Source organism: Vipera berus (genome assembly GCF_964194415.1).
Source record: "Vipera berus genome assembly, chromosome: 1".
Lineage (NCBI taxonomy): Eukaryota > Metazoa > Chordata > Lepidosauria > Squamata > Viperidae > Vipera > Vipera berus.
In genome coordinates this window covers 100,931,213-100,956,527 of record NC_138202.1, presented here as the reverse complement: position 1 = coordinate 100,956,527, position 25,315 = coordinate 100,931,213, and the positions used below count along the sequence as shown (strand labels likewise).

At 42.3% G+C, this 25,315-nt stretch overlaps 2 protein-coding genes across 2 annotated transcripts in view; both read right to left on the bottom strand.

The window, feature by feature from the left end:
* NRIP3 (nuclear receptor interacting protein 3) overlaps positions 1–25,095 on the bottom strand; it is a gene marked incomplete at its 5' end in the record, with an annotated part of 39,735 nt that extends 14,640 nt beyond the window's left edge. The window contains 3 exons of the mRNA XM_081334454.1: positions 842–924; positions 6,926–7,105; positions 24,928–25,095. Coding sequence (XP_081190580.1) covers positions 842–924; positions 6,926–7,105; positions 24,928–25,095 — 431 coding nt within the window. The remainder of the gene's footprint in view (positions 1–841; positions 925–6,925; positions 7,106–24,927) is intronic.
* LOC308659852 (cilia- and flagella-associated protein 77-like) lies at positions 22,289–23,113 on the bottom strand (the record flags this gene model as incomplete). Its single annotated transcript, XM_081313881.1, has 1 exon — positions 22,289–23,113. The coding sequence occupies one exon, from the start codon at positions 23,111–23,113 to the stop codon at positions 22,289–22,291; it is 825 nt and encodes a 274-aa protein (XP_081170007.1).
* Positions 25,096–25,315: the final 220 nt, after the last annotated feature.

Here is a 25,315-nt window from a genome sequence, read left to right as displayed (position 1 = left end):
CAGGAAGTAATACTAACTTATAGTATAAAACTCCTACTAAATGTATAATGATGACTTTGGGTAATGAGAATGTAAATTGCTCAGCAGCGCTCAGTTCATTACAGGCACAACCACTGAGACCCACAGTGTTATTTAAATAAGTCATGACAGTACAAAAAACGCATTTATTTTCTCAGTAATTGGTATGGGATGGCCCCTAAGCTGTAAATTGTTATTGCTAAAATAATCCTTTCATGGTCAGCAGACTAAGAATTTTCAAGGCCATTTTAGAAACAGGAAAAATGATAGACCAAAATACTTTCCCAATATGTAGTATCATTCTAAATTTATTGAAACACAGTTCCCTTGTTCCAGACTTACATTGTTTAAACTTGTATGCATTAAGAATTGGTTTGAAAGACAGGTTCTCATTTAGCTGTTTCAGCCTGTTTTTAGGGAGATTTTTATACCAGTTCAGGAATTTGCAAACACTGTTTAACAAAAGTAAAAGAACAATAACAAAAGCTATCTATTTATATATATTATACTAGATGCTCCTTTCAAGTTCATTACTCTATGACAGAAAGAAGGGTGCTACAGATGCCCAAAGAAATGTTGCTTAGAGCAGAATATTTGATTCAGTACCACTATTAATAATAATAGTTTTGTAATTTATTCCATAATTTTCTTTTCTCCCTTTCTGCAGTAGCAAATTCTTAGCTCAGCTTGCAACTTCAAAGGTAACCTTAGGACCTAAATCTGTAACTGAGCAGTACAACCAATAATGACCTCAGCTTGTAAGAGCAAGATAATTTGATTGCTTTACATCAATTGCTACAGCCCACAAAGAGTATTTGCTTACCCTAATCTCTCCAGACATGCAGATGAAATTATATTGCGTTGGCATCCAGTATTAACCACAACTTGCAATTCCTTCCCATTACACTGTAGAAAGAAACACAGCATTTTTGTAAAATATCAGCTGATGGTAAGCGAATTATCTGTATTTCTATTGTTTTTTTATACAGTTTTAGAAAAAAAAAGCTCTACCTCCATTCCCACCCCTAAGCATTGGGGACACAATAGCTATGTTCACAAGGACCCTTAGCTACACTTGACTTAACCAAGGGTTATGCGGTTTTCCCAGAAAACCTAATACAACAAAGCACCATAAATTAGCAGCAGGAGCTGAAGTAGCACAAAATGCTTGACTAAAGTATAGTTGAATATTTTGTGGTTCAGTGGGTCGTACAAACCCAGTGTTTGGATTTATTTATTAGATTTTTATACTGCTTTTTATTTAGGAATTCAAGGAAGCACTAACAGCTCACAACAACTCTGACATAATGAGAATATATTTCACAGGGCTGACTTACAGGGTTCTTGATGTTCTCTGAGCTTGCATCTTTTCCTGCACACCTAGCCTGATTATGTGACCTTGCAGGGAGAGAAGCATGCTCAGGGAACACCAAAAAACAAACATCATAACAACTCTGAGACATTTATTATCCAACCTTCCTCGCTCTGGAGAAGAACCTCTACAGCTTGAACATTTGTTATCTCCAGGTTTTTTTATGCCTGGCAATTGCTGCTGAAACCCCTCTTTCCCCCACGACCCCACCGGACTCAGAAGGTCCCGGAGATGAGTCACTGTGAGAGGGTGGCTCAGTTATACCATCTGCTGCCTCCCTAGAGGTGAGAGATCTAGGGAGGTATGCTTCCTCTGGGTTTCTATCCTGTTCCGCTGCCGGATTGGCCTGGGACCGCTGTGAGAGGGCGGTCCCCGATCTGTTTCGGCAGTTACCCAGAAGGTACCCAGCTCAAGTGGCAGAGGAGCTGGTGGACTGGATATTGCTGACCTTCTGTTTTAGATCCTCCTGACTGTCTATGGGACTGCCTTGCTGGACCTATCGGGACATGCCTTATATTCGCTATACTAGCACGGACTTGTTCGCCCTCAGGGGTGCCCCCCCCTCCTGGGTGCGACCCGCCTTGCCAGCCGATTATAACCTCGAGGAAGGGCCCATTTATTGGGACCCTGAGAGTTGGCTGGGCACGGGTAGGGGCCTTCGACGTAGACCTAATAAGAGGCCCCTGATTATTTTTCTGTCAAAATTTTTTAGGGGGTTAGGGAGGCGGGAGGGTTCTTTTGGTTGTTTGGACAAGGGGGGCTATCCAACAACCGCTGTTCTGGCTAGTGCCGATGTAGATCGCAGGGGGGAGGAGCGGGGGTCGGTTACCTCCGGGGCTCCAGGGCTGGTTGTGGGGCTACCTATTCCCACGACGTCAGGGAATGGCAGCAGATGTAGGAGCAGAGGGCCGTATCGATCTCAGGGAAGGCCTCTCCGCTGCTTACAAGCGGTGGGGCACTCCGACCCTCTGGCTCTACCCCAAGGTCCCGGGAGTGAGGGTGTGCAGCCCCCTGAGCTCCGGCTGGTGTATTTGAACGCCAGGTCTGTCTCTAATAAGGCTCCTCTCGTCCGTGATCTGGTCGAGGGTGAGCAGGCGGACCTGGCTTGCATCACGGAGACTTGGTTGGGCCCAGAGGGCGGGATTCCTCTGGTTGACCTTTGCCCACCAGGTTTCCGGGTGCTACACCGGCCTCGAGCTCAGGGTAGGGGTGGGGGTGTGGCTGTTGTTATGAGGGAGACCTTATGTCCGCGGGAGGCCACTGTTCCTCAGTCGGGTGTGAGTCTCTCTTTCTGAGATGCGGCCCTGGTGCGCAGTTGGGCTTGCTGCTGGTGTACCTTTCACCTAGTCACGCAGCAGCAGCCCTGCCTGAGCTGCTCGATGTCCTCTCTGGGCTGGTGGTTGAGTTCCCGAAACTTATAGTTTTGGGGGACTTCAATCTACCATCGCTGGGAGGATCATCTGAGCTGGCTCGGGAGTTCATGGCTTCCATGACGGCCATGGATCTGACGCAAGTAATTTCGGGACCGACTCATGAGGGAGGCCACACCCTTGACCTAGTTTTCTTATCTGGACGGTGGTTAGATGATCTTGGTGGGGGCTCTCCAATTATTATGCCCCTGTCATGGACCGATCATCATCTCCTGCGGCTGGTCTTCCGTTTTGCCACCCCCCGCCGTGGGTGTTTGGAACCAATTAAATGGTACCGCCCCAGACGCTTAATGGATCCCCAGAGGTTCCAGGCAGCGCTGGGGTCCCCACCTGCCTCCCTTGCTCACAGCTCGGCAGATGCCTTAGTGGAAGCCTGGGAAAGGACGGCCACTGAGGCGCTTGACCGGGTTGTACCCCTGCGGCCCCTGACCCGGTGCAGATCCCGTCAAGCTCCATGGTTCTCTGCGGAGCTCCGGGAGATGAAGCGTCGGAGACGGGGCCTAGAGAGCGGTTGGAGGTCCAGCCGATCCGAATCCGACCGATTGCGACTAAGAGCCTACATTAGGTCTTATCTCGCTGCGATAAGGGAGGCGAGGTCTAACCACTTCGCCACCTTTATCGCGTCCGCAGATAATCGCCCGGCCGCCCTGTTTAGGGTGACTCGCTCCCTCCTAAATCAGGAGGTGAGGGAGGATCCCTTGCAGGGTCGTGCCGAGGAGTTTAACCAACATCTGTCGGACAAAATCGCTCGGATTCGGACCGGTCTGGACTCTGACTGGGCAGAGTCTGACGATCAGGACACGGGCGGTCTTGTCGATATCACCTGGGAGGAGTTTGATTCTGTGACTCCGGAGGAAGTGGACAGGATCATGGGGAGGCTGAGCACCACCACATGTTTATTGGACCCGTGCCCTTCCTGGCTGGTCTATGCAGCCCGGGAGAGGACACGCAGCTGGTTCCAGGCAGTTATATCGGCTTCTCTGAGTGAGGGTAGCTTCCCCGCCGTCTTGAAAGAGGCGGTGGTGAGGCCTCTCCTCAAGAAGCCTGCCTTGGACCCAGCTGTATTGAACAACTTTCGTCCTGTCTCCAACCTTCGCTTTCTTGCGAAGGTTGTTGAGAGTGTGGTGGCGCATCAGCTCCCTCTGGTCCTGGATGAAGCGGATTATCTGGACCCGTACCAATCGGGTTTCAGGCCCGGGCACAGCACGGAGACGGCATTGGTCGCGCTGGTGAATGATCTCTGGAGGGCTCGGGACAGGGGATATTCCTCTGTTCTAGTCCTATTAGACCTCTCGGCGGCTTTCGATACTATCGACCATGGTATCTTGCTGCGGCGTCTCAGGGGATTGGGAGTGGGAGGCACAGTCTTACAGTGGTTCTCCTCCTATCTCCAGGGACGTTCGCAGTCGGTGTTGGCAGGGGGGCAGAGGTCGACCGCGAGGTCTCTCATTTGTGGAGTTCCTCAGGGGTCGGTCCTCTCGCCTCTCCTGTTCAACATCTACATGAAACCGCTGGGTGAGATCATTCGTGGCTTTGGAGTTGGGTATCATCAGTACGCTGATGATACCCAACTTTTCCTTTCGACCCCAAACCACCCCAGTGATGCCCTCAACGTGATGTCCCGTTGCCTGGAGGCGGTTCGGGTCTGGATGGGGAGGAACAGACTTCAACTCAACCCCGACAAGACTGAGTGGCTTTGCATACCTTCATCCCGGGTTTATTCGGACATTCCACCTCTGGCTATGGGGGGTGAACTATTACCCCCCGTAGATAGGGCTCGCAACTTGGGAGTCCTCCTAGATTCACGGCTCACCTTGGAAGACCATATAGGAGCTGTGACTAGGGGGGCCTTCGCCCAGGTTCGCCTGGTGCGCCAGTTGCGGCCCTATCTCAGCCGGGATGATTTGTGCACGGTCACTCATGCGCTCGTGTCCTCTCGTCTGGACTACTGCAACGCTCTCTACATGGGGCTGCCCTTGAGGACCACCCGGAAGCTCCAACTGGTACAGAATGCAGCCGCGAGAGTTGTGTTGGGAGTCTCCCGATACTCCCACGTTACACCTCTGCTCCGTGAGCTGCATTGGTTGCCAGTTGTCTTCCGGGTGAGATTCAAGGTACTGGTAACGGTGTTTAAAGCCCTCCATGGCATGGGGCCGGAGTACCTTAGGGAACATCTGCTGCCGGCATCAAGCTCCCTGCGCCCTGTGCGTTCCCACAGAGAGGGCCTCCTCAGGGTGCCACCGATCAGAGAATGTCGATTGGTGGCCCCCAGGGGGAGATCCTTCTCTGTGGGCGCCCCGGAGCTGTGGAATCAGCTACCGGTAGAGCTCCGGATGGCGCCCGATCTTCGCTCCTTTCGTCGCGATCTCAAGACGTTTCTGTTTGTTCAAGCTGGCCTAGCCTGATGGGGATTGGTGGGTTTTTTTTATTTTTGGTGTCTTAATTTTAACTTGGTGTTTAGAATTTTATTCCAATTGTTTTAACTCGGGCAATCATTTAATCTCTTTTTAATGTTTGTATTTAGTATTTTATTCTGCCCTGTGAACCGCCCTGAGTCCTCAGGGAGAAGGGCAGTATACAAATATTATTAAATTAAATTAAATTAAATAAGTTGAGCAGAGACAATGATTCACCCAACAGCCACCCAATGAACCAAATATTATTAGGGGTGGTTTCCAAGCTAAAATGTATTTCATATATTAAAGCTCAAAACCCCGTTACAAAGCCATGCTATTTCAGAGACTATTAGATGGGAAAACAAAATGGAGAAATTTTAAGAAGTCAAATGCTGTTAGACAGTGGACAGTATATAATCTATGTGAGAAATTTTTACTGGAAAAAAAGTTGGGATGTATATGAAAGTGTATTTATGCCCCCTTTTATATGAAAGTGGGTGTTGGATATGTCAGGAAAAAACATAACACGTTGAATGCAGTGGGAACGGGGTATTTAAGAAAGTCATGATGCATGAATGTTACCATGGATGCTTTATTGTTCCTTGAAGTGGAAATTTTATATTTTTGCTGTAAACTGTTAGTCAATTCCCTGAAACCAACCATATGCAAGTTTAATAAGTATAAGTATGTTTAAATGTCAAAATGTTTTGTTCATAAGAGATAACAAATGAGAATTGAATTGCAAAACAAATAAATGAAGGAACAATGAATAAGTTGCGCAAAAGGGAAAATAGTAAAATCACCATGGTTTCATGGTATTAATAAAATCCTGAAAAAAGGAGAGATAATAAGTTTAAAAAGCAAAAGGCAATATATCAAGCACAATGTAAACTCGGTGAAAGCAAAGATGATTTGTAAAATCAGAAAAGTACAGAGAAACAGAGTAAATGGTGTGGAAGTAAACTAGATTTAGCCAGATATTCTCTTACTTCTTTCCTTTCCTCTGCATGCTATCGTAATGTTTACCAAAGGACAATAGAATGATATGTGTTTTATTAAAGTCAAACTGGTTCACACATGAAAGGTGTATGACACACACAAGACTAAAATGAAATTGCCTAATATATACTCAATGTATTGTGTAAACTCAGCCAGTTTAATTAATTTGCAGGCCATTGGGTTGAGTCAATGTTTTGTCTAGGGAAGGACCTTAGTAGATATTGCTCAGAACATGGGGAATAACTCCAGGACTTTAGGATACAAGCTAAACTTACATGATCAGAATTAATCAGAGGAGTAGCTCTATTAGTTGTAACACAAATCACATAAGGCTACAATTGTGTGACTCCTAAGTCAAAGAGCATAGCTCTCAACCTCCCCCTCATACCTTCCCCGTGGATGGGCTCCAGAACGAGTCCGAAAGTTCAGAAGACAAAACCTCTGGTCCCAGTGACCGACCCAGACTGGATCCTACAACATTATCTTGGGACTCCTGTATTCGCCTTCATTCGTGACTTTCAACTCTAATGTTTAATCCAAACAAGATATGGGCAGTCTTAAACTTTATCCTTAGATTTGAGGCAGCCTGGAGCAAAATGCTCCTAAGTCTTGTTCTGGAAAGTTCTATTACCTTGAGAGGTAGGAATACAGAACCTTTTAAAAGTAAAGGAAATGGACTAACAGATCTCCTACAGGACACAAAAGCTTACCTGGCAACATATAAGAATGAGGTCTTCCTCCTCTGTCTTGGGGGGACTATCCAGTTTCATTTGATTCAGTTTATTTGTCTGAGCTGAGAGATCATTTTTCTGAGAGCATGTTCCTCGACTGTGCCGCAATCTTGACATATTTGTTTCCATGAGGCGTCTCTGCAAAATGTTGTGTGGTTGCTTAAAAAAAATCAGGGCATGGGAGAAAACACAGTTAAAGCAAAGCCAGATTGTAGCACTTGGCAGTCATTTAAAGTTTCAAAGATCCAATGTTTAAAAATCTATGTAGCAATCAAAAATATTCCATTAGGTACCAATCAGTAGTGATTAATTAGTAATGGATTGTCAGCATCTAAATTTAAGTTGTATTTTATAGAGACAAAGCAGTAATCATTACATTTATACTGTAATAATTAAAAACATTTGTGCCTAAGTCAGTTTGAACCAATTTTCAATACATACAGTTGCAAGAAAAAGTATGTGAACCCTTTGGGATTATGTGGTTTTTTGCATGAATTGGCCATAAAATGCGCTCTAAACGTCATGTAAGTCACAACAATAGAAAAACACAGTCTGCTTAAAATAATACTACACAAACATTAGCTGTTGTCATGTTTTAATTGAAGATAAGATGGAAACATTCACAGTGCAGGGTGGAAAAAGTATGTGAACCTTTGGACTTAATAACTGGTTGACCCTCCTTTGGCAGCAATAACCGGGTTGAGGTCAGGTGTTTTTCCCAAACAATTCAATTTTGGTTTCATCTCTCCACAGTATATTTTGCCAGTAGTGCTGTGGAACATCCAGGTGCTCTTTTGCAAACTTCAAACGTGGACAGATGAAACCAAAATTGAGTTGTTTGGGAAAAACACACAACACTATGTGTGGAGAAAAAATGGCACAGCACACCAACATCAAAACCTCATCCCCACTGTAAAACATGGCGGAGGGAGCATCATGGTTTGGGGCTGCTTTGCTGCCTCAGGGCCTGGACAGATTGTTGTCATTGATGGGAAAATGAATTCCAGAGTTTATCAGGACATTTTGCAGGAAAACGTATGACCACCTGTCCGCCAACTGAAGCTCCGCAGAGGATGGGTGATGCAACAGGACCATGACCCAAAGCATACAAGTAATTCAACAAAACAATGGCTTCAACAGAACAGAATACGCCTTCTGGAGCGGCCCAGTCAGAGTCCTGACCTCAACCCGATTGAAATGCTGTGGCATGACCTTAAGAGAGCGATTCACACCAGACATCCCAAGAATATTGCTACACTGAAACAGTTTTGTGCAGAGGAGTGGTCCAAAATTACTCCAGATCGTTGTGCAGGTCTGATCTGCAACTACAGGAAACGTTTGGTTGAGGTTATTGCTGCCAAAGGAGGGTCAACCAGTTATTAAGTCCAAAGGTTCACATACTTTTTCCACCCTGCACTGTGAATGTTTCCATCTTATCTTCAATTAAAACTTGACAACAGCTAATGTTTGTGTAGTATTATTTTAAGCAGACTGTGTTTTTCTATTGTTGTGACTTACATGACGTTTAGAGCGCATTTTATGGCCAATTCATGCAAAAAACCCACATAATCCCAAAGGGTTCACATACTTTTTCTTGCAACTGTACATAAATCTAATTCATTTACCATATCACCATCATTTAATTTTAACTATTTTAATATATATCCCATTAGAGGCTGGGTGCACTTCACAGATTAAGTCAACACCAGATAAGCATACAATGTCTTAAGACAAAAGAGATCCTTCCCTGAAATAAGGAATCATCTTCTCAACTCAGTCTTGCTTTTAAAAAATGGTCAAAGATTTCAACAAAGTATGTGAGAGAGCACTCAAATTTTTTTAAACCTGTGTCAACTTGCTCTTGCCCATTATGTAGAAATTGAGAGCAATTAGTAGAGAAACTTGACATTCTTTGTTCTGTCCTGAACAGCTGGCAAAACTACACACAAGTCAGGGTTTTTGTGTGTTAGTGTTTTGTGCTTTCAAGTCAGTTCTGACTCCTGGCTACTGCCTGGATAAAGTCATTCTGATAGTCATTTGCCGCTGCCTTCTACCTAGAACTGAGAGTAAATAAATGGCCCAAGATCACCTAGCTGGCTTTGTCCCTAAGGCAGAAGTAGAAGTCACAGCCTTCCAGTTTCTCAGTGTGCCCTTTTAACCATTACACCAAACTGGGTCTCTTATAACAGCTCGGCACAAAAAGAATTTCAGATGGTGTTGCTGCTTTTGCAGCTTAGTCTGATACACCTTCAGAAATGTTTTTCTTTCTGAAAATACCATTCAGTGACACTGGAAAGTCTCCTCTTAGTTCAATGATTTTCTTATGTTTTGCAGGAAAAAGGAACTTATTTTCAAGACATAATGCCATGTCTGAGAAATAAATCCCATCTGAAATGCTACAAATTTGCTGACACTGTGGATTAGGAGAGTTGATGCTTCTAACTCCCATTAAACTCGGCCATTCACCATGAATTATGCAATGTGTTGCTAAAAATAGAGAGAACAAGACATTGCCATCAGCCAATCAGATGCAAACAACTTGATTCAGTGGCCAGCCCCTGAGCTATAACAACATAAATGGAATAAATAACTATCTCTGCCCCTTCCTATGTTTTCAGTATAAGCGCTGTGCTCTTTCTGGTTGTTCTGAAAAAAAATGAGGGGTGAGGGAAAGGAAAACTCCCTGACAATCCAAGTACAGTTTTCCTGTATAAACCTATACATCTACTACAACAGGGCTTTTCAACCGGTGGTACGGGTACCACCGGTGGTACATTGGCACCTGGCAGGTGGTATGCAACCATCCTAGAAAAGTGGTAGCGGAGGAGGGGAATGAGCTGAACGGTGGCAGCACCGCACAAGCCTGAGCGAGAGATGGCTGGAGCTGCAGGGCTGTCAGGGCTCAGTGGAAGCGCCAGGATCAATGTTTCTTCGGGGCTGTCAGGGCTCAGCAGAAGTGCCAGGATCAGTGCCAAGCTCCAGCTGAGCCCAGAAGAAGCGCCGATCAGCTGGAATGTTGCAGCATCTCCAGGGTCTTGTGATTTACATTCAAATGAGACAACAGTTCAACACATCCTGGTTATATAAACAGAAAACTCAAAGCAGGCACTTTATTACAAGTACTAGAAAATGATTCCCCTTCATGGATTACTGCCTTGTCGTGGCGAAGGGGCTTGCGTAATTCAATGAAGCTATGAGCTATGCCGTGCAGGGCCACCCAAGACGGACAGGTCATAGCCGAGAGTTCTGACAAAACGTGATCCACTGGAGAAGGAAATGGCAGCCCACTCCAGTATCTTTGCCATGAAAACCCTATGGACAGTACCAAAAGGCAAAACGATATGACGCTGGAAGATGAGCCCCTCAGGTCGGAAGGCGTCCAATATGCTACTGGGGAAGAGCAGAGGGCTAGTACTAGTAGCGCCAGAAAGAATGAAGCGACTGGGCCAAAGCCGAAAGGACGCTCAGCTGTGGATGTGTCTGGTGGTGAAAGGAAAGTCCGATGCTGTAAAGATTTTTTCTCCATAGGAACCTGGAATGTAAGATCCATGAATCAAGGAAAGCTGGACGTGGTCAAACAAGAGATGACAAGACTGAACATCGACATCTTAGGTATCAGCGAACTAAAATGGACAGGAATGGGTGACCATCAGGTATACTACTGCGGGCAAGAATCCCTCAGAAGAAATGGAGTAGCCTTCATAGTCAATAAAAGAGTAGGAAAAGCAATACTGGGATACAATCCTCAAAATGACAGAATGATCTCAGTTCGAATCCAAGGCAAACCATTCAATATCACAGTAGTCCAAGTCTATGCCCCAACCACCAGTGCTGAAGAGGATGAAATTGACCGGTTCTATGAAGCCCTACAGCACCTTATAGAACTAACACCAAAAAATGATGTCCTTATCATCATGGGGGATTGGAATGCTAAAGTAGGAAGCCAAAAGATAACTGGAATAACAGGCAAGTTTGGCCTTGGAGTACAAAATGAAGCAGGGCACAGGCTGATAGAATTTTGTCAAGAGAATACAATGGTCATAGCAAACACTCTTTTCCAACAACCCAAGAGATGGCTCTACACATGGACATCACCAGACGGTCAACACAGAAATCAGATTGACTATATGCTCTGCAGCCAAAGATGGAGAAGCTCTATACAGTCAGTAAAAACAAGACCAGGAGCTGACTGTGGCTCAGACCATGAGCTTCTCCTTGCAAAGTTTAAGCTTAAACTGAAGAAAGTAGGGAAAAGCACTAGGCCACTCAGGTATGAATTAAATCATATCCCTGTTGAATATACAGTAGAGGTGACAAATAGATTTAAGGAATTAGATTTGATAGACAGAGTGCCTGAAGAACTATGGACAGAGGTTCGCGACATTGTACAACAGGTAGCAACCAAAACCATCCCAAAGAAAAAGAAATGCAAGAAAGCAAAATGGCTGTCTGAGGAAGCTTTGCAAATAGCTAAGGAAAGGAGGGAAGCGAAAGGCAAGGGAGAAAAACATAGATATGCCCAATTGAATGCAGAATTCCAGAGAATAGCTAGAAGAGATAAGAATGCCTTCTTAAATGAACAGTGCAAAGAAATAGAAGAAAACAATAGAATAGGGAGGACCAGAGATCTTTTCAAGAAAATTGGAGAGATGAAGGGAACGTTTAATGCAAAAATGGGCATGATAAAGGACCAAAATGGCAGGGACCTAACAGAGGCAGAAGAGATTAAGAAGAGGTGGCAAAATTACACAGAAGAACTATACAAGAATGAGCTTAACGTCCCTGATAATCACAATGAGGTGGTCACTGACCTCGAGCCAGACATCCTAGAATGTGAAGTGAAGTGGGCCTTAGAAAAGCTGAGCAACAACAAAGCTAGTGGAGGTGACAGTATTCCAGCTGAGCTATTCAAAATCTTAAAAGACAGTGCAGTAAAAGTGCTACACTCAATTTGCCAGCAAATTTGGAAAACTCAACAGTGGCCACAGGATTGGAAAAGATCAGTTTACATTCCAATTCCAAAGAAAGGCAGTGCCAAAGAATGTTCAAACTATCGCACCATTGCACTCATTTCTCATGCTAGTAAAGTCATGCTTAAAATCCTACAAGCTAGACTTCAGCAGTATGTGGATCGAGAACTACCAGAAGTACAGGCAGGATTTCGAAGAGGCAGAGGAACTAGAGATCAAATTGCCAACATACGCTGGATCATGGAGAAAGCTAGGGAGTTCCAGAAAAACATCTACTTCTGCTTCATTGACTATGCCAAAGCCTTTGATTGTGTGGATCATAACAAACTGTGGCAAGTTCTTAAAGAGATGGGAGTACCAGACCATCTTATTTGTCTCTTGAGAAACCTATATGCGGGTCAAGAAGCAACAGTGAGAACTGGACACGGAACCACTGATTGGTTCAAAATTGGGAAAGGAGTCAGGCAAGGCTGTATACTGTCGCCCTGCCTATTTAACTTATATGCAGAGCACATCATGAGAAAGGCAGGGCTAGATGAATCAAAAGTTGGAATTAAGATTGCCGGAAGAAATATCAACAACCTAAGATACACAGATGATACCACTCTAATGGCAGAAAGTGAAGAAGAACTAAAGAGCCTCTTGTTGCGGGTGAAGAAGGAGAGTGCAAAAGTTGGGTTGAAACTTAACATTAAGAAAACCAAGATCATGGCATCTGGCCCTCTCAATTCCTGGCAAATAGATGGGGAAGAAATGGAGGTAGTGACAGATTTTATTTTCCTGGGCTCCAAGATCACTGCAGATGGGGACTGTAGCCAAGAAATTAAAAGACGCTTGCTCCTGGGGAGGAAAGCCATGGCAAATCTAGACAGCACACTAAAAAGCAGAGACATCACCCTGTCAACAAAAGTGCGTATAGTCAAGGCTATGGTCTTCCCAGTTGCAATGTATGGCAGTGAAAGTTGGACCATAAGAAAGGCTGAGCGCCAAAGAATTGAGGCCTTTGAACTATGGTGCTGGAGAAGACTCCTGCGAGTCCCTTGGACTGCAAGGCGATCAAACCGGTCAGTCCTAGAGGAGATCAATCCTGACTGCTCTTTAGAAGGCCAGATCCTGAAGCTAAAACTCAAATACTTTGGCCACCTAATGAGAAGGAAGGACTCACTGGAGAAGAGCCTAATGCTGGGAAAGATCGAGGGCAATAGAAGAAGGGGACGACAGAGAATGAGGTGGCTGGATGGAGTCACTGAAGCAGTAGGCGTGAGCTTAAATGGACTCCAGAAGATGGTAGAGGACAGGAAGGCCTGGAGGAATGTTGTCCATAGGGTCGCGATGGGTCGGACACGACTTCGCAGCTAACAACAACAAAAAGAAAATGATTAGATTTATTAGGTTTGTTGATAAGGTTGTCTGGGAAACTTATTAAAGAATTCTGAGTTCCAAAAATAAGAGGTATAGTGAAGCAATATGGGAAAATATTCCCCTGCCAAGCCCCACTGAGCTCCAGTGTTCTAAACTGCAGAAAGGAAGTTGTGTTAGAGCAGAGCTGAAAGAAAATCAGTTCAGTCATTAAAGGATGATGATGAGTGATCAGACAATATTGAAATGGGATCTTCCTATTTTCTTATAAGATTGGCTTCCTGTAGCTGTATGTTTGTTCCTACTATAACAAATAGCCTGTTATTTATTTAATTTAAATTCCTCCCATTTTTATTTTATAATCAACTCAAGGCAGCAGCGCAACTACATAATGCTCCTTCCTCCTCTTACTTTCTTCAGGACCACAATTCTGTGAAGTGGGTTGCACTGAGTGTGTGTGGCTGGCCCAAGGTCACCCAGCTGGCTTTCATGCCTAAGACAGTACTAGAAATCATGGCTTCCTGGTTTCTAGGCTGGTGCCTTAACCACTAGACCAAAGTGATTCTATCTAACTTATATGACCTGAACAGGAATAGCATTAAGATGCTAAAGTCATTATCAAGAAACTACAGACTTAATTCAATTTACTTCCAACTAAATCAATACTCAAACATACCCTGAAGTAATATATGTACAAACTAGTTGTGCTTAATATTCAATCAATCAATCAAAATAAAGCTGGAAGGGACCTTGGAGGTCTAGTCCAGCCCACTGCTCATGCAGGAGACCTTATACCATTTCACACAAGTGACTGTCCAGTCAGTCTCTTCTTAAAAAACCCCAGTGATGAAGCACCCACAGCTTCTGAAGGCAAGCTGTTCCACAGATTAATTGTTTTGAATTGTCTGATCCCTAGTCAATAGTTCCTTATACTTGGAGACCAAGCCATAGACCACATATGGTAGTCAGCATCTCATTTTGATAGAGATGGATATTTCAAATTGCATAATGGAGAATGGTGATTTTAATAGATGGGTGAAAGTTTATGGGAAAGAATAAATGCTGTGAACATGAGTATTGCTTCAAGATTGATATATATATTCTAAGATGGTATCTATGTTAATTCTACTTAGATAAACAAATTACTAAATTAATGATTAATTTTTTTGGAAAGCTCAAACTTCAATCTTTCCTTGTCAAACATAATGTAAATATATATATTTTTAAAAAATAACTTGTATTACCACTTTTATTAATTAAAAAGAGAACATATACAGATAACATGCAGGACTTGAAACTGGAGTTTCACAAGTTTAAGAAATGTTGATATATTTCTTTTGATTCTAAAATAAGATTAATTCATAAAAAATCTTTTTGCAGGTTTATTAGACTCTTCAAAGGTTGTTTAGAAAGTCTACACATTTTCCGATCTTGGAGATGTAATACCTTTGAGATGTTTACATAACTAAGGTCATGTCCCTTGTTAACTTTTTATTAATTGGATATTCTTGCTATAGTAATTTTTTTTTGGAAGAAGATAAAGTTTAAGGATGCCCATGTGTTTAAACATAAAAATTATGTTTAAACAATTTATCTATTTATTAAAATTTGCCAGCTCTCAGATTCTGAATTGGTGATCTATCAATAGAGGAAAAACCAAAGCAATGTGATTCCCTGAGGTCAAGATTCAATCTGCTGTTTAAAAACTGTGTCACGGCAATTTTTCTATAAATGTACTATATTATTTGATTTACTATTTGTCTTTTCTCTTGTTTGTTAGGTTGTTTTATATGGTGCATCTGTGTGTGTGTGTGTGTGTGTGTTTGTGTGTGTGTGAATATCTATGTATGTACACATATAGTGTACATGCTGTTTTATTTGTATTCACAGATTTTGCATTTTTTCTTGGCGTAATTCAATATTAAAACATATTTTTAAAAATAAAAGACACCAAGGGTCTCATTTCAGGTCTCAATGCACTCACGATCCAGCTGTCAAAATTTGGTGACAAAGCACAGAACTTCAGAGAATTTCAGTCTCTCTTGTCTCATGATGTTCACGCATCTACATCTACCACTGGTAATACACAGCAGCAAGCTAGAAGGTCACGGTTCCCTTTCCAAATTGTGAAACCACACATAGAAAATTGAGGGAGGGAGAGAGAAAGAAAAGAGAAAGGATGGAAAGGAAGGAATGCTTGCCTAACTTCCAGCTGATGTAAACTAAGGAAATTATGTAACCCTCAGAAGGCAAAAACATAATTCAAAACAATGAAATCCTAAAAGATTATCCTTAATCGCAGCCTTGCACTTGGATAGAGGAAAAATCAAATGCACAGGTACAGAATTAGGAAGGCCTGATCTGGCAGCAGTACAGTATGTGGAAAAAGGAATGAAGAGTCTCAGTGGACCACAGCTGAATTTTAGTAAACAATGCAATGAGGCAGCTACAAAGGTTAATCCATTTTTCAGAGAACATTTAATAGAAGGATAAAATTCAGACTGTGGGAGATGACTCCACTGGGTATCGGTTAGTTAGACCTCCCTTGAAAGACTAGTGTCCAGTCCTTTCGTAATATCCAATCATGTGGATAAGCTAGATTGTTTCAGAGATAAACTTCCAGAAAATAAGACACATGAAAACAAAACCATAAGAAAAAAGAGCTGGCTATGTTTATTTTTCAAAAGCAAAGATTTAAGGAAGACCTGGCAGCTTCTATAAACAACTAAAACACTGCCATATTCAAAATGAAGCCAATCTGAAAGTGAGGCACAGAGATGTGACAACAGGTTGAAATTAAAGGAGATTTGTGCTGAATATCTGGATGAATTTCCTTAAGTATGGCTTAGATGTTCTGTACCAGCCTACTACCGGCCTTGCAGAAAAGGCAGGGACAACCCCTTTACAAAACGGCAAGAGGCTGGAACTAAACCTGCCAAATTTATTGACATAAAACAGAGCAAACAGAGCAAACAGAAACACGAACCATGAAACAGGAGCTATTCAAACGGTTGCCTTCAGCAAACCAGCCCTCCCACACATTCCCCTTTTAAACAGTTCAAGGCTTGGCTTCTCTCTGCCTCCTTCCGAGGTGCCCCATTGCCTTCCTCTGTTTACTCCTGATTAACTGCCTCCTGCGTCGGGCGTCCTTGAACAGGGCCAGCTGTGGGTCATCTTCATCCACGCTGTCAGGCTCACACAGCTGGGTCTGGGTAGTGACCAGATGGGAGGGGCCTGGCTGAGGGCTCTGCGAAGCCTCCGGGCTGTTCTCTGCAGGCTCTCCAACACCCCCCTCCTCCTCCTCTGAATCGTCCGACCCAACTGCCAAACCCACAGGCTGACCATGAATCACAACACTAGAAGAGTCTACCCAGGACACTGATAGACTCCCATTTGCTAGAGGTTTTCAAACCAGAAGCTGGGTGGTCACCTCTCAAGATATGATTTAATGGATTTTTAATTCAGAAGAGGATTGGACCATATGATCTACAACCTGGAGAATCAGACAGTCCACATTATTTGAATTAGGCATGGGACATATGTGGCCTCAATAAAGAATTTTCTTTTAAATGCTTTAGTGACCTGCACATGTATAATTTGCATTGTAATGATACCTGTATGTTTTCAGCAATGCTTACTTTTGAGTAAAGACTATAGAAAGATAAGGGAGCAATCTTCAAGTATCTGAAAGGAAATAATACCTCAAATGGAAGTTTACTTTGTCTCATCCTACAGAGCAAGAGACAGACCAATGGATTAAAATTACTGAAAGGAAATTTCAGAGTGAAATCCAAAGAGAGCTGGGGAATTCCTCATCACTGGTCATATTAAAGCCGTGATTCGACAGCTCTCTAAAGCAAGCTTTGCCCCAGCATTTATTTCAGGTTTACAAGGATACCAGATATCTGCAGAAATGGGCCTATTTAGTTATTTGCAGCATTTACAGAAAAAAGAGAACTTGCCTTTTTTGGTTAATAGATGAGCACAGAGCTTTCTTAATTTATAAGTATTCACCTTCTAGCTATCAAGAGTATTCTAACATGCTTCTTGGGTTGCATAACAACAACAAAAAAATCCCGTGTGTCTGTTTATCCATCCATCCAATCCATCTTATTTTTTTGTATTCCTATTATAGTGACTAGCCACGAAACTCCTATCCAGTTATGCATTTCAGCCACTACTGTAATATCCAGCCCTCTTGCACAGCTGCTTGTGCAAAAATATTCATTCCTTTAAAAACAGGACTTCTTCCAGAATCCCCCATTAGCACAACTAATGCAGTTCATCATGTTGGAGAAGGATAACTGAAACCATTTACGCTGGGTTTAATATTTGTCCTGATATTATTCATGAAGCTATGGAACTATTAATAAAATAACTGGGGAGACTTAGTTTCCAACCTTTTCCAAACCTAAATATGACTCTATGTAATAGGCAGGCAAAGCAAATGCATGTGTACCCTTTTCTAGTTTATGAGATTAAGGAGCAAAACAGTGCATCTTTCTCTGTCCTGAAAATTCTCACATCCATTTAAGTAAATCTTTGGGAAAACAGATGTTTTACTAATCTTTGTGTACTGAATTAATATTAGAATTTTCATGGTTATATTGCAATTATAATTAACACTACAGAATGAAGCACTCATTAAAACCTTTTAGGCATTCCCTATATTGCTTATTACGCCTCTACAAGCAGTAGAATGGTTGTTCATACATTATGTAGAAACATTCCTAAGTGACCCCCTCTTGGCCATCTAAGGGCTTAAAATGTCCTTTGAATGTCCACATAGGGCACAATGAGCTACATCTGTCCAGAAATTTTAGACAAGGACCCACTAAAAGGAAGGGAAAAAATGATATATGCATTAATATAAACTGCTTCCAGATAAGCGACTCCAAACACTATCCAGTCACTGAAAATTAACCTTCCATTACTATTTAATATTTTAATTAATACCAACACATTTTCCAATGTATTAAATTTGGTGCAATAAAATTTGTTATAGGTAAGCAGTATGTAAATATACAGTACTTTACATACATGTCAGTTTTTTCTTCCTTCAATGCCATTGTCAATTTTCTATTCATATTAAATATGGAAATATATGCTAATATTTAGTTTTCTACCTGCATTAAGTTTCTTGCCAATTAAACACAGAAATTTTGCAGAACATTTCTAGTATCAATATTTTTTTTCTAAAGAATTACACCTCTTTGATAACTACATTTTTTTCTTACAATTAACTTGGGAGAAAATGAACTACATTTTAATTAAGGCAAGATTAATGCCTTCTTGAATTTAAGCTGGAAATCAACAAATTGAATATACAGCAAATACGCTAATAACTATGAAAAACATAAGAGGGCAACCTTTGTTTTAATAATATTTCAGTTTTATAATTACAAGATGAAGAAAATGCTATTTGTACTAAAAAAATCATCTCTGTTGAATATGTGAAAGGAATTGGTTCACAGTTGTTTCTAGATCAGGGCTTTTCAACCAGTGGTACGGGTACCACCGGTGGTACATTGCCACCTGGCAGGTGGTACACGACCATCCTAGAAAAGTGGTAGCGGGGGAGGGGAATGAGCTGAATCGATGGCAGCACCGCACAAGCTTGAGCGAGAGATGGCTGGAGCTGCAAGGCTGTCAGGGTTCAGCGGAAGTGCCAGGTTCAGCACTTCTTCGGGGCTGTCAGGGCTCAGTGGAAGCACCAGGATCCAGCTGGAGCTCGGCACTGATCCTGTCACTTCTGCTAAGTCCAGAAGAAGCGCCGATCAGATGGAATGTTGCAGCATCTCCAGCGTCTTGTGATTTACATTCAGATGCTTGGCAACTGATTCATATTTATGACGGTTACAGTGTCCCAGGGTCATGTGAAGTGACCAAAACCTCTGCAACCACCCAGCAGACGGGGAGAATAAAAACCAAACACCACCCCACCCCACCCCCGCTGCCAATCCTCAACAGAAATGCTCACAACAATGAAAACCTTGGACAGGAGGAAGAGTGCCGCTGGGCGGGCAGGCGTCTTGCTCAACTGTGGCTTTGGGGGGCACTTTTTTCAGTGCCATTGTAACTTCGAACAGTCACTAAGCGAACTGTTGTAAGTTGAGGACTACCTGTATTTCATCACTTTTTTCCTTTTTTTTTGGACATCAAGTTTTTGACACCTTGCTAGGCAACTGGTGGTACTTGGATGTTGCCATATCCTAAAAGTGGTACAATGGGTGAAAAGCTCTGTTCTATATGGTTCCCCCATTGCAACCTTAACTTCCATACTATCATTGTTCATATTATAATCTATAAAATCCCAAGCATCATATTCTTAGTTGAAACTCCATATAGACTGTATTCACTCAGCATGCTTAACCAGATCAATTAATGATAGCAGCCATATCTACTACGTTCACTTAAGTGTTGAAACTGATGTATTTTTGTGGCTCAGCAAGTTGTGAGTATTGAAAGTGTGGCAGTGAGTATAATAGTTACACCTTTACTCTGCACCCATTACTCAGACTGCTCTTAATCTATGACAGGGGTTGCCAATCCCCTGGCCGTGGCCTACTACCAGGCCTTGTGCCTTTCAGAACTGGGCCACAGAAGTGCACGTCCCCACTCGTGCAAGCAGTGGGTGAGTGTTTGTGTGCTCCATGTATACTCCATTTGTGCAAGTGGCAGGCGTGTGTGCTTGTTGCTTGTGCAAATGGAGCTGCGCACACGTTTGCCTGCAGCATCCCCTCCCCCTCTGCTGGTCCGCAAAGCTGAAAAGGTTGTGGAACTGAGATGAGACTCATAATTTCAAGTTGCTCTGTCCTGCCTTTCTTCCAAATGCACATGCATGGGATCCTTGTTCTCTCCCAGGTAGGATGTAAACTTAGTGCTAAGCTTGCCTATCTCTATAATGTACTGCCCCTTCCACATGATATGAAATGTTCCCAAAGCCTTTTCAGAAAACATTTTCCTAGACCCTAATTAATAAGTTAATAAGTTGGACAAGAAGACCTCCAAGATTCCTTCCAACTCTGTTATATTGTTCTGGTAACACAATACGCTAAACCTTGAACTATTGCATCTGTAGTCTTGAACAGTACTCTAACTGGGGAGAACAGCCACTGAAGAAATGAATAATTTTAAGAGATACAGTAAATCTGGGGAAGGGGGGGAAAGAGATCAAGACTGAAGAACATGCCGGGAACTAGGTGAACTCTTTCACTTACTGTATCCTTCTTGATAAGAAACCATAACAGGCAACACGGTACATACTCTACCAATGTGCAAATGAAAAGGCAGCTCCCTCAGACAAATGACCGTCAAAATTTTCTTTCCCTTTTCTCTTAGCTTCTTGGTTTTCTAAAATCCTTGCTCTTCCCTTCAAACAATATGGATTTGTCCATTTTTATCTCAGCATCCCATTGGATATATCACTGCCTCTAATTTTTGCCACTTTAAATATATTACTATTGGACTCTCAGTTTCCCTTCAAATAGCCAGTTGCAAAGTATTTATTTTAAATGCCTTTAACATAACAATTTTGCAACTCTGAAGATAAAGTGGAACCAGGGGTATACAGGCAGCCCCGTCAGGCCAATTCCAATAGCAACTACTGTAGTCATGCAACATCGGAACGGGAGGCATGGATAATTATTTCATGCTGGCAGTTGTCCAAGTCTAGAGTAAGTAGCTCTGTCACATGGAGACAGAGCTTGCAGCCTGTCTTTAATTTAACCTCCATGCACCGATTCGGAATATAGGAAAAGGAGTATTTGTGATTCTCCCAAATCCATTCTCAAATATTAATATCTTTTTTTACAAAGTGTTAATGTTAAGGAATCAATTATTAAATTTCAACTGTATTATTACTGTTTGTTTTTTTTTACTAAATTGCAGGCTTGGGGATTGTTGCAAATTTGAATGCACAGTAATGTAAAAGTTACTTTAAGCCTTTCTTTGAAGGCCATTCCTGTAGACGAAGTTCACCCCTGCTGAAAGATTGATTATAGATGTCTGCTGTAGATTCAGCATACTTTGTACAAGTAATCAAATTTGACAAGATCAAACCAACATTCTCCATGTTCTCCATGTTCCACGTCCTCTGTAAATGCACTTTCGAAATTTCAACTGCAAGTTCCTGGCAGATTTAAATGTCAATAGCTACTAACTTAAAATGTATTTATATACATGCCTCTTAACTTTATATGATATGAATGAATGCATAATATAAAAATATAGTTTATCCATAATGCATTGGGGAAAAAATTATCATAAATTAGTCCAAAACCTCTGGAACTTTTACAACCTACAGGGAAGAAGAAATAAATGAAGATGAAAAAGATTCAGGAGAGGTAGGTGGTGGCAGTGTCCAAAGAAATGTGTTTTTTTATTATTGAAAACAAAAGTATTATGCCAGTCACATTCTCTCATGTTATATCTTTTTAGAGAAAATTCTGAAATTTCATTCTGAAATCTGAACTTTGTACTCACAGATTAAACCCATTATTTATGCTTACAGTGGGTTTTACAAATATTAAAAATAGGATGTTATTCCTCTATTAACATTATGTACAGCCTATTGGTAATTATGCAAAGTCCTCTGCTTTTTTTAAATGGGATCAGAAAAAATAACATTTTTACTATTTTATTTATTTTAATATAGGAAATGAGTATTTCCTTTTCACTGTTCCAAGTAAGATTGGAGGCAAAAAGACTATACAACCTTTCTAGCTAAAACACATCAAAAGTTGCTTTTTATTAAGCTATGATGTTGTGCCAACACCCCGTCCTCAAATGGTGTAATAATGCATCCTTTAGGTGACAGCCAGGAATTCCATTTCTATTTATCTGATAGCAGAAGCTCAGCAACAAAACACGCCATGTCCTTATCTATTTTTCTTTTCTCACAGGAAGCTTCATTTTAATGCTACTTATGGCAGGTTCCATCAAACTTTTTATCACAGCACAGAGCTCATACTGAAGTATATTAAAGTCATTTCTTTCTTTATAAAGCTGAGCCCTATATATGAGTATAAATGCCCCAACCAAACTGGCCACGTCGGACTGGTGCTTCAATTTCCTGTGCTTTCATGGCATTCAGCCTATCTTTTTGACTTGGGAAGGTGTCAAGATGGCGAGCAATCTTCTGAAATTTTGGCATGTGCCATTGTGAATCTACCTCCATAGGGATTTGATATTTATTCAACATTGTCATACGGGCCTCGTGTGTTTTCTCTCGTTTTTTCAAATGTTTCTTCTGCTTGTTAGCTTTCCGATGCTCTTGCAGCCACTGGTCACCAAACTTATGTTGAAGGATCTCCGTTATGGGTATAGGAGGAGGATATGGCTTCCCATATGTCATAGCATCGGGAAGACGAGGTAAAGCTTTGGGGATGGTTTTGGCAGCAGTCGTTTTGCAGTGGAGCTCATGGTGCTGGCAATATAGATGGTGTTCTTTTGCAGTGAAAAGACCAGCCTTAATTCCCTTACTATGCATGCGAATAAAATCTTTGGGTATTTCTTTCCTTCTGATAGTAGCACAAAGTGGCATAACCTGCCAGTGCCCTATGGCTTCAGGGACTCCTCCATCAGTCCCACGCAGACTTAGGCCATATACAAAATTGGCTCCTGGAATCTTTGCACACCTTCTGCGGGTTCTTCCTAGCTCTGGCTTTAAGATAAGGGGGTTCTGGAACATGCTATCTCTGACAAGTCCAATTCTTTCATTTTCTGTCCCTGGCTGAATATCAGCTTTGGTCAGCGGCAAAAGCGGTGGTGGACAAATGTCACTAACACTAGCCCTCTTGTTTAATTTCTCAAGGTACCTTTTCACAAATGTACTCATCGCTGGTCACCGCAGTAAAATTGACGCTTCTGCTTTCAGATCTGTCTTCACAAATATTTGGTCCAGGTGTCTATAGCTGAGTATAGCATGAAGTGTGACATCATAAGCCATGCAAAAGTTAATTGTTGCAATTTACCATGTCATCAAGCCTGATTCATAACTTCTAAGTTAGCCAGTAAAAACAACACATCTCTGTTAGCTGGTAAAAATAACACATCTCATATAAACCTTAGAGAGTGGAAGGGAGCCCGTAATCAAGCTAAAGAGCCACAGGAAGCCATTTTATTTCATGTTCATTAAAAAAATAGATTTATTAATTCTGTTTCTGGGGGAAAGGATCTTTTGCCTCTAGATTTTATTTTTTACCTTCTAACTTTTGCACAGGTAGACTCCATAGTCAGTGCTAAGGGCTGCAATGCCCACTGGCTTCAAATATATATACTCTATGTATGTATCTCAAATATATGAAAGCCCATCAGATAGAAGGGATTTATAACTATAGTCCTATTGTGTTGTCTACATTTCCCCCCAATTTGTTGATTTAAAAAAGCTGAATAGTTCTGACTCTTGGATCACTTAAACCAGCATTACCCATCTAACAGTCTTCAAGAACTCAGCTGAGGCCACCATATTAAGAAACAATGATTTGAATTAAAGCTATTGAGACCAAATTAAATCAGACACCAATAAAATAGAAATACAAATGTGAATTAAAAATATTTATAGATGTTCATGTTAGAGATGATTTAAGCAATATAGTTTTTGAAATCCCAGTACACACTCAGATGTAAAGTAATTAATTATGATAGCATAAATATGACACACCTTAAACACCATTTCAGCTTTTTAAATCATATGCTTCGAAGTCAAATATGCCCTATAAGATCTGAAGTCCAGGGAAAAAAAGGAAATCAGCATATACAGTTTTCTGCTTGACCACATTTTGTTCAATTCAAATAGCATGTTTAATGCATGTTTCAATATTAAGGAAATGGAAAGCTCTGCAGATAGAGAAAAAAATCCTAAATCCTCTGCTTTAGGGGGGGGGAAGGATTTTTTTTAATAAAGCGTTTCTTCACTGTATAAGATTTTTAAGGAATTATTTACAAGAGTCATACAAAGCCAGTTGACAGGATTACTTCTTTATCCTAAAAGCATCTACACCTCTTTTACTGGATCAATGCCATAGCAATGTAAAGGGGAGGGCTTTAAAAGTGTTTTTCCAGCACTGTTTTCTCGATCCAAAATTCTTTCATCCTTATAAACTGCCATTTGGCGGCTCCCCACCCCCCCCACCCCAAAATCTTCCAAGCTTCGAGGTAGCAGGGCTCTAGAGCTGTAATCGTTGTGAACTCATTTAATAAAAAGCCCCTTCTGCAGAAGTCAACTGAGCTTATTTCAAGAAAGGCTGTTTTAAGAAGACCCTGATGTACTATGAAGAGAGAGGGAGAGGCACAAGCCTAGCAAACTATTTCTTAAAATTAAATTTCCCCTCTCCTCCTCCTTTCCTTGACCGATTGCAAGTAAGTCGACACGATTCACGCTGTGCTTGTACATGCTTCGCTAAAAGAAAAAAGAAAAAAAACCTCGAAGGAAGCTGCTGAAATCGTAAGCCCTTTTTTCCCTCTCGCCCTTTCCCCGCTCCTCCTTCCACCCACCTCCCCCGCCGAATTGCAGCGCAAATATTTGGGGATTGCCAAAGGCCATCCAGTTCAACCCCGCTCGAACCCCCACCCCCCCACCCCCACGGTGTTTTACAACCCCTCGGTCTGCATCCCTCGTCCCCCTTTACCCGACAAAATCCGAATTCTTACCGTATCTTTGGAAGTTCCCAGTTTTTTCAGTCCGTCCAAGGGCAGCAAGTCGGCGGAGTCCTTGTGGTTGAACTGGACGGCCTGCTTCATCCTCCTCTGCTGTCGGAGGGCGGCGGCTTCCCTCACGTCCATGTCCTTCCTATCGGACAGCAGCCCCGAGTAAAACATCGCGCCGGCTCCCTTCGCGCCGGCCGGCTGGGCCTCCGCCTCCCCTCGGCCAGCTACAGCGGCAGCAAAAACCGCCGGTGCCGCTGCTTCCGAGGGGACGCCTGGGCGGGCTTTTATCGGGAGCGCTTTATAGCAGGACAAGCCCTCCCGCCCGCGTGACGAGCGCCAGCAGCAGGTGCCCCCGCCGGTGCGACGGCGGCTGCAGCGCCGAGGAAAGGCT